General features: G+C 47.6%; 1 protein-coding gene across 1 annotated transcript; it reads right to left on the reverse strand.

Annotated features, from left to right (window-relative positions):
• Nucleotides 1-393: 393 nt before the first annotated feature.
• appbp2 (amyloid beta precursor protein (cytoplasmic tail) binding protein 2) lies at nt 394-11,406 on the reverse strand. Its single transcript, XM_023823299.2, has 13 exons — nt 10,928-11,406; nt 9,097-9,185; nt 8,651-8,802; nt 8,443-8,566; nt 7,989-8,157; nt 7,370-7,459; nt 6,653-6,720; nt 6,454-6,559; nt 6,251-6,375; nt 5,776-5,861; nt 5,281-5,471; nt 4,653-4,818; nt 394-4,557 (listed from the first exon to the last, which is right to left on the reverse strand). Exons 1-13 carry the CDS (start codon nt 11,063-11,065, stop codon nt 4,295-4,297), a joined length of 1,767 nt encoding a protein of 588 aa, XP_023679067.1. The 5' UTR covers nt 11,066-11,406; the 3' UTR covers nt 394-4,294.
• Nucleotides 11,407-12,278: the final 872 nt, after the last annotated feature.

The raw sequence follows: 12,278 nt of genomic DNA on the forward strand, positions 1-12,278 counted from the left end.
TAGGCATGCGGCTCATTATACTAGAAGCTAAAAAATGAAAGAAATGTGTACAGTACAAGGAAGCAAATCTGCAAAAGAGGAGAATTTTATGCCAAAGAGAATTATTCTATCCTTTTCTGGGAAATTGGCAGATCACATTGTCAGTTTGTTGCCCCAACTGGAAAAGACATTTTTAATAAGAACGAGCCTGGGGTATGACATTGGCTTACTAAGTTATACTGGGGACCATCATGTCTATATCTTTTGTCTAAGGATCTTCTGAAGGGAAATAGATAAAAAATACATTTCCTGTTCATTTGAGGGGTGCATACTGGACACGATTAAGTGTGAACCTAGAGAAGGTTAATCCTCCACTTTCATCTGAAATGACAGCAGGCAAAAAAAGAAACAAAGTACAAAACTGCATCAACACTATATTTAGCAGTTTTTTTTTCCTTTAAGCAGTAGTTACAGAAATTCACAATGTTGGATACAAATGTTTAATATGATTTGATGGTTACATGATGTTGGGCATTGCCGACTATTGTACAGTCAAAGTTTTGTTGCAATTTGTACTTTATTTGTACACAAAAAACCAAATATTCAGTTTAAAAGGTAGCAAGGTCTATCTATACACAAGCTTGCTGTGGCACTACAGATCAGGTTCTCGGAGCGGACGTGGATGTGTTTGACGGTTCCTAATGATCTGTACTGGTTCCTTCATCTTCTCAGTTGAAGCACGAAAAGCCTAAAATCTCACTGCTAGACGGTCGATGAAAAATACAAAAATAGTAGTAGCATCATGGAATCAAATTAGTATTTTCAAGCACTTTTTTTCCTCCCATTCACGTAATATATAAGCAGGATAACTTTTAAAATGACTTGTCAGGATACTTAACCCCCCCACCCTCCTCTGTGAGCTTCACATTGCAGCCACAAACAAAAAGGAGCGAGGCAGAAGACTCAAAAAAATAAAATTAAAAAAAAAAAACAAAAAAAAACATGAGTATCAGTAAACAACAACAAAGCCTGCATTACTGGAATCTGCCCTCCCAAAGAGCCAGGGGGTTTGTGTGATGGCGACCTGTACATTCAAACGCCCAGCTTGCTCTCCCGGGAGCTGAAGGTGCGGTGCCTTTAACTGAGCCCCGCCCACAGGTATAACAGGCCGGCTACATGCTCAGCGCCTCATTCGCTCAAGCCGCAGCTTCCCTCCACGGCCTCCCGCCGAGTTAGATGAAAACCGAACAACTGTCCATGACGAAGGTCGAGAGGCCACGGATCTTAATGTCCCCCCCCCAATTTCGAGAGGCACATTTAGGAATTCCCTCTGCATTTCCACTTGTTCCTCCATGTTATGGAGAGAACCAGGAGTTAGCTTTTCACTGCTGGGTTGTGCTTTTGCATTTAGTCTTCGAAACTCATCAATTACAATTTCCTCATATATGACATGCGCTCACAAAGGTCACACATCTAGGGGCGACAAGTTTGACCTTGACATTGACCACCAGTTCGGGCACAACACCTACACTGCACAACGTCAGCTGTACTTCTTCACCTAAAATACACCAAACTGGCAATAAAATAGGAACAAATAAGAACAAAAAAAAGGACAAGATCCCCCCTGTATCAGGCTGAGAGAGTGTCAATGAATTAGACTCATGTAGGGCCATTTCACACAGTCTGACCTCCACCAAACTTCGCTGTGTTTTACACACCTGACAGAGGAGTGACTGCTTACACGTGACTATGTAATGTCCTTCAATCTTGACCCCCCCCCACCCCCCCGACGTGTCACCCCATTGCTTTTACTATCCAATTTGAATGACGCAGCAGTAACAGAAGCACGCACACACGCACACACAAATATACTCCATCCACATTTCAACTAAGTACAACATTTAAAGAATACCACTTCAGGAGAATACACACCCTTAATTTAACATTCACTGGGACCCAACCGAAGTAACGTTACTCGCACTGTAATAAATAGCTCATGTAAAAATGCTGCAATGCAATACGTAATTGCAGAGGTTTTATAATGCACCTTCTTTCCAAGAAATACTGCCTCTGAACCTTCAAAGTTTGCTACTGCTAGACGAGTGAATGAGGTGAAAGAACGTGGCCAATATGGCGACTGAACATGACGATAAATGAAAACCAGCAAGACCACTGCAGTGTAGCGTGCAATAATCATCAGGAACTTGACAACATAAGATTTCAGGAGGGGAAGAAATGAAAGCAGTGTGTGCTCGCGTATAAATATCCAACTCAAGTTCCATCTGACAGTTGGATAAACAGAAATGTACCTTCATGCTTCTATTGCAAGGGTTTTACCCAATGACCCTGTCAACCCCTCATTCTGTATGGAGAAAACATGACAACTAGAGCGAGGACCACAGGGACACATCCTACCCTTCTCATTTAATGTTCCTAACACAAATGTTATTAGTCTTCAGCAAGTCACCCCATGCAGGTCGAGCAGCCAGAAACGGCATCTGTGGTGTGCGGCAGCCTTGGGCTACCTGGGCGGGACTGGGCTCTCTTTCGAGACTGGGCTCTCTTTCGGGACCTGCCTGCCTGCAGTTGGGCGGCTCAGATGATCAGCGAATACTGGACAGAACCAGAGCACCAAGTCCGTGTGTCTGTTTAAGGCCTCAGGCCTGGACGGCAGCCAAATACGGGCCTATAATTACACTTGCAAAAAGACCACCGATGACAAAAACTTAAGTCCGTAACAACCACCAGGATTGACAGCTAACCTCAGTGCGCTGAAGCCTGCACAAGCCTGAGCTGCTTAGGCTACAAAAACACAATAGGCTGCTCCAGTAGAAGTGAGGAGGGAGTAATCTGTGGCAAAAACAGGGCATTTATGCCAGCTAAACATATGGAATGTTCCAAATTTGGAAACGAGTTTCCAAATCACCATTCCAAGAGCCCGCCCTCTCAGGATCTCCATACCAGAGAAATCAAATGTGTATCTGTAAGTGGATCCAGGTAACCCCAGAATCCCAGTCAGCGACACTGGCCAGGCCCTCCAAGTACTACAGTGAGGGTGACCTGCTCAAATACATGCTTCCAAACCAGGCCAGGTGGGTAAGCAGGCACTAGGAGAAGAAAAAAAAAAGACAGGAGGACACAAGCTGGCTCTGCCTCCAGCAAGGACACGTGGACACACACTAATGCGATGGACAGAGCTCTTGACCCAATCAAACTTTTAGCCAACGTAGCCAAATGGAGAATGGGGGTGAACTTGGGTTAACTGTCAGGACCACACCACTCCAAGGACATTCCCTCGCAGAACATGCCTAATACTGTCAGCAATGCACCATATCACACTTGTATCTGAAGATGTTTAGGGTGTGACCGTTCTCTACGGGAAAGACGTCTGCTATAAGGTTTTTCTCCATGTTCAGTTCAAATTATGAACTTCTGACCTTTGAAGAGGTAAGAAATTGGTCCGTTTTCTACTTGTCCGATCCAATAATTTTCTATTACTTTCGAAGGACAAAGGAAGTCCTTTAAAGAAGAAGTTTACTGCAGGATCTAGGGTGGTTTAAGAAAACGTACTGCAGTTCTCCAAAAGCATGCGTTTCGTGTACTACAATGAGAAACTCACACGGCTTTGGGAGCGTGTGCACGTTCTGTCTGCTGGGACAGAGGGATCAGCCAGTGGGGGACACTCAGCAGCTCCACCCAGCCGCCTACTTCCTGAGGCCAGAGAGCTCGACCAGGCCTGGGAGAGGGGCTGCAACCCATCCACTGTAAATAACTCAATCCATTGTAAGCGAGATGGCGGAGGGTGGGGGCACAGTGAATTCCTGTGGCAAATGAAAACTACTGTTGTGAAGAAAAAAAAAAAATTAAATCCCACAGAGGTTATCATACATTTCTGAGAACTGAAGGACTTTGTGGAGCTCGGACATGTTTCTGGATCCGGGCTCCCGTAAAGCTGCACGCAGCAACGGTCCAGACGATGGCGAGATGCTTGGCTCCTTGGTGTGTCTCTTCGGTCCCCAGTTAGCGTGCCTAGGTGGCTGGGGTGGGGGGCTAGGGGTTGGGCAGAGGCAGCTGCTGGTGAGAGGGTGAGATGCCAGGGCAGCATTTACTACACAGCCCAGGGCACCCCTCCAAACCTGCTGTCCTTCGGCAGTCCCAACCCTAGGTGGCGCTGTGGGCAGTTTAATCCCTGGTTCGGGTCCATCCATATATCCACGTACACAGATCTGTGTACCAGGTGTTGAGTGCATGTGTGTGTGCGCGTGTGTGTGTCTGTGTGTGTGACCGTGTGAATCCGCATGCAGACGCACAGAGGTTATCCAAGGCAGGGCCGGCCGGCCCCGTGACTCTGGGACAGCAAGAAAGCCTGTACCACCTCCTGTGTGGCCTGTGGGCTGGTGTTCACGTCCTCCAGGGCGTCCGCCACCGCAAACTGCCGGTCCCGCAGCCGGTTCCAGTTGGACAGGACGTTGTGATACTCAAAAACCTTCTCATAGTTGCCCACCGAATTGTAGAGCTTAATCAGGCCCCTGTAGTCATATTCCAGGCCGCTGTAACCCTCGCCGAACAGCTTCTTGCCTGTGTGGCCCAAGGGAGGCGGTGACAGTCAGAACGAGCCGTACGTGACCCCTTGCACTGCACCTCACGAGGTCAAGGTGGCCCATCCTACTTACCGATGGCGATCGAGCGCAGGTACAGCTTCTCGGCGTCCTCGTACTGGTTCATGTCGTAGTTGTAGAGGGATGCCAGGTGGCCCACGGACAGTGCCACCTCGTAGTCCTCCTGGCCCAGCAGCTGCTCCTTGATCTGGATGGCCTTGATGTGCATCTCCTCCGCTTCCTGAATGCCAACGGACGATGGCATCAGAGAGGGCAAAAACGACACTGGGGTCCCAGGGGCGGCAAGATTCACAGAGCTGCCCCGTCGCTGGGCTCCAGGGGCATTTTGGCAAATGCGTCACCCTCGGCTGGGCCCAGCGAGCAGCAGGAGTTTAAGCCATGCGATTCGGCTCTGCCCCCCCTCCCCACTGGCCAATTAAATTAGCCTTCAGTCTGGTGCAAAACAGCTGGCGACGTGTGAAATGTTTAATTTAATTGGCCGAGGGGGAGGGCGGGCCACCATGAGGACTCGAAAGTAACTGGCATAAATTCTGTGCATTCAGCACCTCTGTAATGACACCGTATGACAACCAAGCCCGTCGCAGGCACACCGCAGAATTTATTGGGCATGGCGAAACTGGGTGCCAGGCAATAAAGGGTAGCAGCGATTTCCGGGGGGGGGGGGGGGGGGGGGGAGCCTGACCTTAAACTTGCGCATGGACTGGTAGAGGCGGCCCAGGTTGCCGTAGTGCTTGGCCGTCTGGACATTGAACTCCCCGAAAGCCTTTTTGGCCAGCTGCAGGGAGGAGAGGTGCAGGTCATGGGCCTCCTGGAGAAGCCGTTCTTCAGTCTCCTTGTTGTGACAGTCGATGGCGATCTCTTCGAGGATCAGGGCTGGAGGACGGACACACACACACACATAGTCAATCCCCAGGAACCTAGAACCGCCAGCATTATATCCACCCACATATCCACTCCATGCAACCTCAGCCACCATCTGTTTCCAGAATAGCTCTTTGGCTGTAAGCCAGAAGCAGCAATAAACACACACACACACCAAAAAAAAAAAAGACTTAATGTAAGCAGGCGCATTAAAACACTCTCCGCCTTTTCAGCTTCCCCCTCTGTAGCTACAGCTCTCATCGGGGCGCGTCACACGGCCAAAAATACAGCGGCAGGCTGGCGATTCACTGCCTACCTTTCACCCTTTTGGACGATGCGAGCAGCAGATGGTCTTCGGGCAGGATGTGAGTGATGATGTCTATGGCACGCTCTGCGTGGAATCTGCCAGAACAGACCCAGAACATACCAGCTGAGTGACACCACTGCATTGCTGTCACGTAAACAGGGACTGCCTCTAACATACCAAGCCCCGATTACAATATTCCTGTAATCCAGCACAGAAAACAACCCAGTTAAAGAACAATCCTGTCCAAAGATTAAGCGGGGGGGGGGGGGGGAGTTAATATGTAAGCCAAGCATTTATTCAGAAAATGTAGTAACTGTAAGTTCCAGTGTTTAAACAAAGTGTTGTTAATCATGTTTGCCCAGAAAACAAACCAACAAATTGTTACAATGAGGGCAACTTTGGCCAAAGATTGAGAATAACATGTCACCTTTTAGAAAAATCTACATCTAATCAACAGCTCCCAGAATAGAAACAGGGTACTTACAGTGCATTGTCGAATTTACCAGAGCTGTACTGGTGCACATAAGAGGAGTACGCTAGGTCTTCGTGTGCAGTTGCTACGTGGATGTTCTTCCCCCCAAACACAGACTGCCGGATATCTAGAGCCGTCTGCAAGTTCAGGACCCGCGTTCAGTTACACATGCTTAGCATCGACGCGGCGATTCAAGTGCCGTCGCACAGACTCACCTGATAGATCGCCACAGACTGACAGATGTTATCTACGTTTAACAAGTAAAAGCCATAATCTAGCAGAGTGTCCGAATACTTTGGGTGTTTGTTCCCAAAGTGCTCCCTGTAACCCAAGAGGGAGAATGCGGTCAGCAATGAATAATTGTAAGCGTTTCCAGGAGGGTGAAAACAAAAACCAAAAGGAATTCCGTCATACCGCGCAAGAAACACGGCGTGTTTTATCAGCTGTTCCGCTTTCCTGAATTCTCGCTTCACCACGCAGGCCTGGAGTAAAAATTGAACAGATGTTAAAACCTGACACTTGGATGATTGGGGGGGTGGGGGGGAATGGTGGTCACAAGACACACCCGGAACACACGCGGGGCTGACTGGAGCTCATCCTCCTCGGTTGGCTATCAGGAGGACATGCTCTTCCTTTGGGGTCCGGCGGACGGCAGGCTGACCATCACAGACCGGGCCGTCGGTGAAAACAAATGCGAATGCCAGCGAGGGTCAGGCAGCGAAACGGCAATACGGTCCCCACGGACAACACGGAGTACAGACACCGAGGCAAGATTCCCAGAAATGCAATTTTAGGAACTATTCCATTGCGGATAACGGTAAAAGGTTATAAATAAATATCTGTGATGTGAAAAACAGCTTGCAGAATGGTAAGGAGTCACAACAACCACCCCCCAGTTAATTTTATCAATGGCAATCTTGTTTATTTGAAAAAGAAACATGTCAGTAGAAACAGTCAGTAATCAGGCAAAACCACTTCTCTTCTTTTCTGATGACATGGACGTCCCAGGAACTGACCACCGTGATTCATTCATTCGAGCAAAAAAGACCTAAAGTATAGTTTTCTTTCGGCTTCTGGTCCAACAACTGCCCTTTAAACTTTAGGAACCATGATGGGATGAACCACCATTACCTTAGATGCTTGTCTCAGGACGTCCACCACCACTTTGACAGGAAGGCCGACCGTGATCTCCCGCATGGCATCTATACACCACCGATACGCCTAAAGGCAATGAACGGAACAGGTTCTCTGTAGGGTTAGGCGATACGGACCGAAAAAGCACATCTCTGTATATGCGGGTAGAATAGCGATACAATATACATCTCAGTATCTTGTAGGAAGTGGGCTAAATGATCAGGTTTGAAGAAAAACCATGCGAGACGTTGGAAACACTTTAAAACAGAGTGTGATCAAAACGAAAAGCAAAAACATGGGTTTCAGTACAGACATTTTCTTTATCCCAAACAGAAGTCTCAAAACATAGAAAAATAAATTATGTCAATATCCGTGTTGCATGGGTCCAGGAAGGAATACTATTGGTCCGCATTAAAAATCTTGAATAGAGCCCTAATTTCAACACAGTATAAAAGTATATCACTAAATGTTATTGCATCACCCTATATCCCATTTTGAAAACAACAATATACGGTACAAATTAAATATACGACCCAGCCATAGTCTTCTCTGGTATTGCTACATTTTGTCATAAAAAAACAAAACAAACAAGGCTTGTTGCGAAATACTTGGGTACCTCGTCGTAGTGGCTCTTTGCGAAGAGCAGGGCACAGAGCTCCCCATAAAGCGCGGCCTTGTTGGCCTGGTGCCCATGCTTTGCCAGCTTGTCCATATAAGACTGGGCCAGCTTGAAGGTCTCCTCCCCCAGGTGGTACCTGCAGTTGCCGTTGCGCACATGCAGTAACCTACGGGGCAAGAACCAAAGCCGAGTCAACTTTAAACATCCAGTGCGTCAAATGGCTGAAGACTCAAAGACTGGGGCTGAAATGTCAGACAGTAATAGCTTTTCCAGTGAATCTTAGAACATGGTATTTAATCAAAGTCCAGTTCCTTAACCTCTGGACGATATGCTAGGATGTTCTTTTCCAATTATATCTGCAGATACTCACACCAGCCAATGAGAAGTATTGCACAATCGACCAAATCGCAGCTCCCAGAAGGGGCTCCGTTTAGGGCGACGGGGGGCTCACCTCACGCAGCATTCCACGGCCCGGTACCAGTGCAAGACTTCATCGTGCAGGGTGCAGAGCTGCAGGCAGGATAGGAACACTCGCTCGGCGTCACCATACCAGCCCGCGTCTGACAGGAAGCCACCTAGAGGCCAGGGGGGGGTACCAGGATCAATCTGAGCTCTAAACCCCCCACCCCTCCCCAAACACACGCACATTCAAAGCCCACCTAAAACAAAGCCAAACTGAATGGCCTTCTCCTTGACATGTGCATCGGACTCCGAGATATAGGAGCAGCGGCGGCTAAAAGAGTTAGCCAGTACCGAGGCCACCTTTACTCCGTGGTCCATGAGGGCCTGGAAACAGTGGTGCAGGAGATGCCTACAAATGCAAGGAAACCACATGTCACAGCTGCTACAACTCCAATTACAACTATGAGTTGGCCAAGTGCTTAATAAAGAAAAACTGTTATAGTCAACCACGCAATGCTGGTAACAGCAAGCAGTCTTACGCTGGACAGTAAAATTTAGAACCACTGCACAAGAAGACGCCTCTACAGGAGGGAGGCATTACCAACACATCACATGAGAGAGGACGTCCGCCAGGGAGTTTGACTGCGGGCGCCGCGGCCCGACCGGCACGCCCGCTCGAAAGCGGACAGCCTGTGCTCACTACCTTTTATCCGATGCCCGGAGGACCTTCGCGAACACCTCCAGTTCACAGAACTCCCCTCCGAGTTGGCAAAGCCTGCCCTGCTGGTACAGCTGAAAGACAGAATTACACAAAAATCAAATAGGAGGAAAGAAAAAAAAAAAGGGAGGAGGAGACAAACTGCAGAAAATGGAAACCGTCCACATAAGGCCAGGCGGGTGTGACAGGACCATCACGGGACAGGTGCTGAATAATCAGATAGCATGTTTCACGGTGACAAAGTCGCAGCATCCCAAAAGAACATAAATCACTGTCTTTGCGTGTTAAGGCAGTCAGGGGAGACTCCCTCATGTGTGCAGGCTGCACTCGCTCTGACACCCTCTTAAGAGATCCTATGACTGATGCAATGTCTCTAACATAAACATTACATTTAGGTTTTCTAGCCTGCTTACATGGGCAAAAAATCTGAGTAACGCTGAATACAAACTCCGTTTGACACTCGACAGCAAAAATAAACTCGCGGCTTCTTTGACTAAGATGTTTGACCAATTCACAGCACTTCTTTATCGTCTATCTTTTCAGTTACAGTGTGGCCAGGGCCAATGGCGAACAACTGATTAATTGGGGGGGGGGGGGGATAAAACCACTTTCTCATTTATGCAAATCCAAAATTATGATTACCATTGTTTATGAATACACAGACTGGAATCTAAACACTGTTTATGATTTACCACTGAATATTAATCCAGTACCTCAAATGGGGTTTTGTGGTATATTTTGTGAAATCAGGGTAAAAAGTGGCCCTTGATCACTCAGGAAATCCCAACAACAAGAAGCGCTGATGCCTGACGTCTAGTCAAGTCTGCAGAACCGTAGTTACTTATTCGGTGCCGCTTCATGACCCTTTTAGAGTCTGGGCCCCAGTAAATAATCTCCCATAAAAGCAGTTCCGTTTTTAATCGACTAACAGAACAGGGATGGCCGTGATGGCGCGCGACTCCGAAGAAAAGGGGTTTAAACAAATCACACGTGTTGCCTTTCACGGAGTTTGGGGTGGGGGTCCTTGACACATTGTGCCCATCTTGACAATGTTACTCGGAACCCAAACTGTGCGATAATTAAACACAGCACCACCCAGATGACCTAAAGCACAGTACTGTCAGAGAATGAAATTCTTGTGGAACTACACTTATTTAACTTTTCTGCCAAAATGGTAGAGGGGAAAAAACATGACAGTAGTTAAAAACATTTGTTAAAAGGCCAGTTATTTATCCACGAAGAGCACGGCCATGGGAGTAGTATCTATTCTTTATAAAAATCACGGCTGTCAGCGAGCAAGATGGAGCTGGTGGGGAACCTTCGCTAAAACATAAAACAAGCGGAGCTCGCATTTCCCATCAGAACAGCTCCATATTCCCGAAGGGCCCAGGGCTTTAAATGACCTCGCTTTGTCACCAACCGTCATCCTTTATATATCAACGCGACCATAGCCTTGTCAATCATGGGGACGTGGGGAAACGGTGCAAGACTCGGCCACAAAGGCCGATCGGTTACTCTGGTCAGCCAGGATAACCAGCTAGAAAGGTAACCAGGTAGTCAGCTAGTTACCGATGCTGGGAAGCAACGGGACACTGGACGACTGGCCTGTTAGCAGTCGGCCGGTGTCCTTAAGCTAAGGATCGGCTAACACGCTTCATCGCCTGCCACAGTCAGACGCGGTTAGCTGGCTAGTCCAGATACCCAGGGTGGAAATACGAGTGAAACCAGCACCGGGACACCGGGCGAGCGTACGGCCATAACAAGCACTTTGTCACAGCATAAAACCAGGCGTTTTAATCGCATACCCCCCTCTTACCTTATAGTACACATCGAACTGTATGTTTTCCGGGAGGGAGCGGATGTCCCTTCGCGATCGGCCGTAATTGTCCACCACGGCCGATATAGCGGTGTTGTAGAGAGTCTCCGGGATCCACTCAAGCTCCACGGCGGCCATGTTGTTTTCCTTCTCTTAACCGAACAGCAGCCCCCCACCGCCTTTTACTGCCTTCGCTACCTTCCCGAGTCGAAAGCGCCCTTGCTACGACTCCTCATATAGAACGCGAAATCGCTTCGGAGTCATGGACGAAGAGGGAAACGCGTCATTTATGAGTCGCACACAAGCAGCCTTTTTCGCAGCCACATCGCTCGCCCTCACTGTCGTTCCTCTCGACCCCCCTCCCTTTTCCCCCAATATTCCTAAACGCCAGTCGACGCGATGACGTCAGTGCGCCGCTGCCCGAAACCTCCGCGCGGACCAGTAGTCTGTGTGGTCACGGGCAATAAGCGCTTCTGGTGGAGTCGCAATGAGTCCGTGTGTCACCTGAGTGTCGTAGCGCCTGTTATGAACCATACGCAGTCCTGGGCGTAGAAAACATCACGGTTCGCCTCGGATCTTTAACAATTACGGCGTATGCAGTACTACAAGATCATTTTATCCGCTATGTATTCTGTGGTGATATTTTGCATACATGCATTATCGAAGGGAGTATCGATAGCTCCTGCACTGTAAGTGAAACTAAACCCACTCCACTAATCGATTAAAAAGCTACAAACCTTTCAGGACAACTACTGTGCAGTGTGTCTATGATACAGTACGTACTGGAATATAAATATAATAATTGACTACTAAACTCTTTCTTTGGCAAGCGGACTGTTCATAATTGAGCAAGAAACTGGTAAAACCAATATCTGTTTCAGTGGTCACTGATTTGGCTGAAATAAAATAAGAGATAAGGTAAAGCTTTATTTATCCCAAGAGCAATTGCTGTGCCAAGGCAGATCCCTCCCCATACAAAATTAATTAGCTCAAAACTACCAAATATAAAGAGTACAATATGATACAAGAAATACAGTACAGTACAATATAAAATAAGGAATCCAAGTGCAATACAAATGGAATACAATACTAGTAAAATGCAAGTACAAAGACAAAATATGTAACTAAAGTCCAGTTATCCATCAACTCACCTTATGACTGTTTATTGATTGGAAGCACATAGTGTAAGGCACAGGAAGACCTAGAGACAATGTCGTTCCATCTTATCAGTAAAGCCTGTGTTATTTCCATCTCGTCGCCTTTATGTCTTCCTGATTCAGCATAGCAAACAGAGCCTAAGAGCTGTGCAGTACAGTGAGTGAACATTTTTAGATTGATGGTCTTTTTAAAT

Source organism: Paramormyrops kingsleyae, chromosome 17, assembly GCF_048594095.1.
Source record: "Paramormyrops kingsleyae isolate MSU_618 chromosome 17, PKINGS_0.4, whole genome shotgun sequence".
NCBI classification, from domain to species: Eukaryota; Metazoa; Chordata; class Actinopteri; order Osteoglossiformes; family Mormyridae; genus Paramormyrops; species Paramormyrops kingsleyae.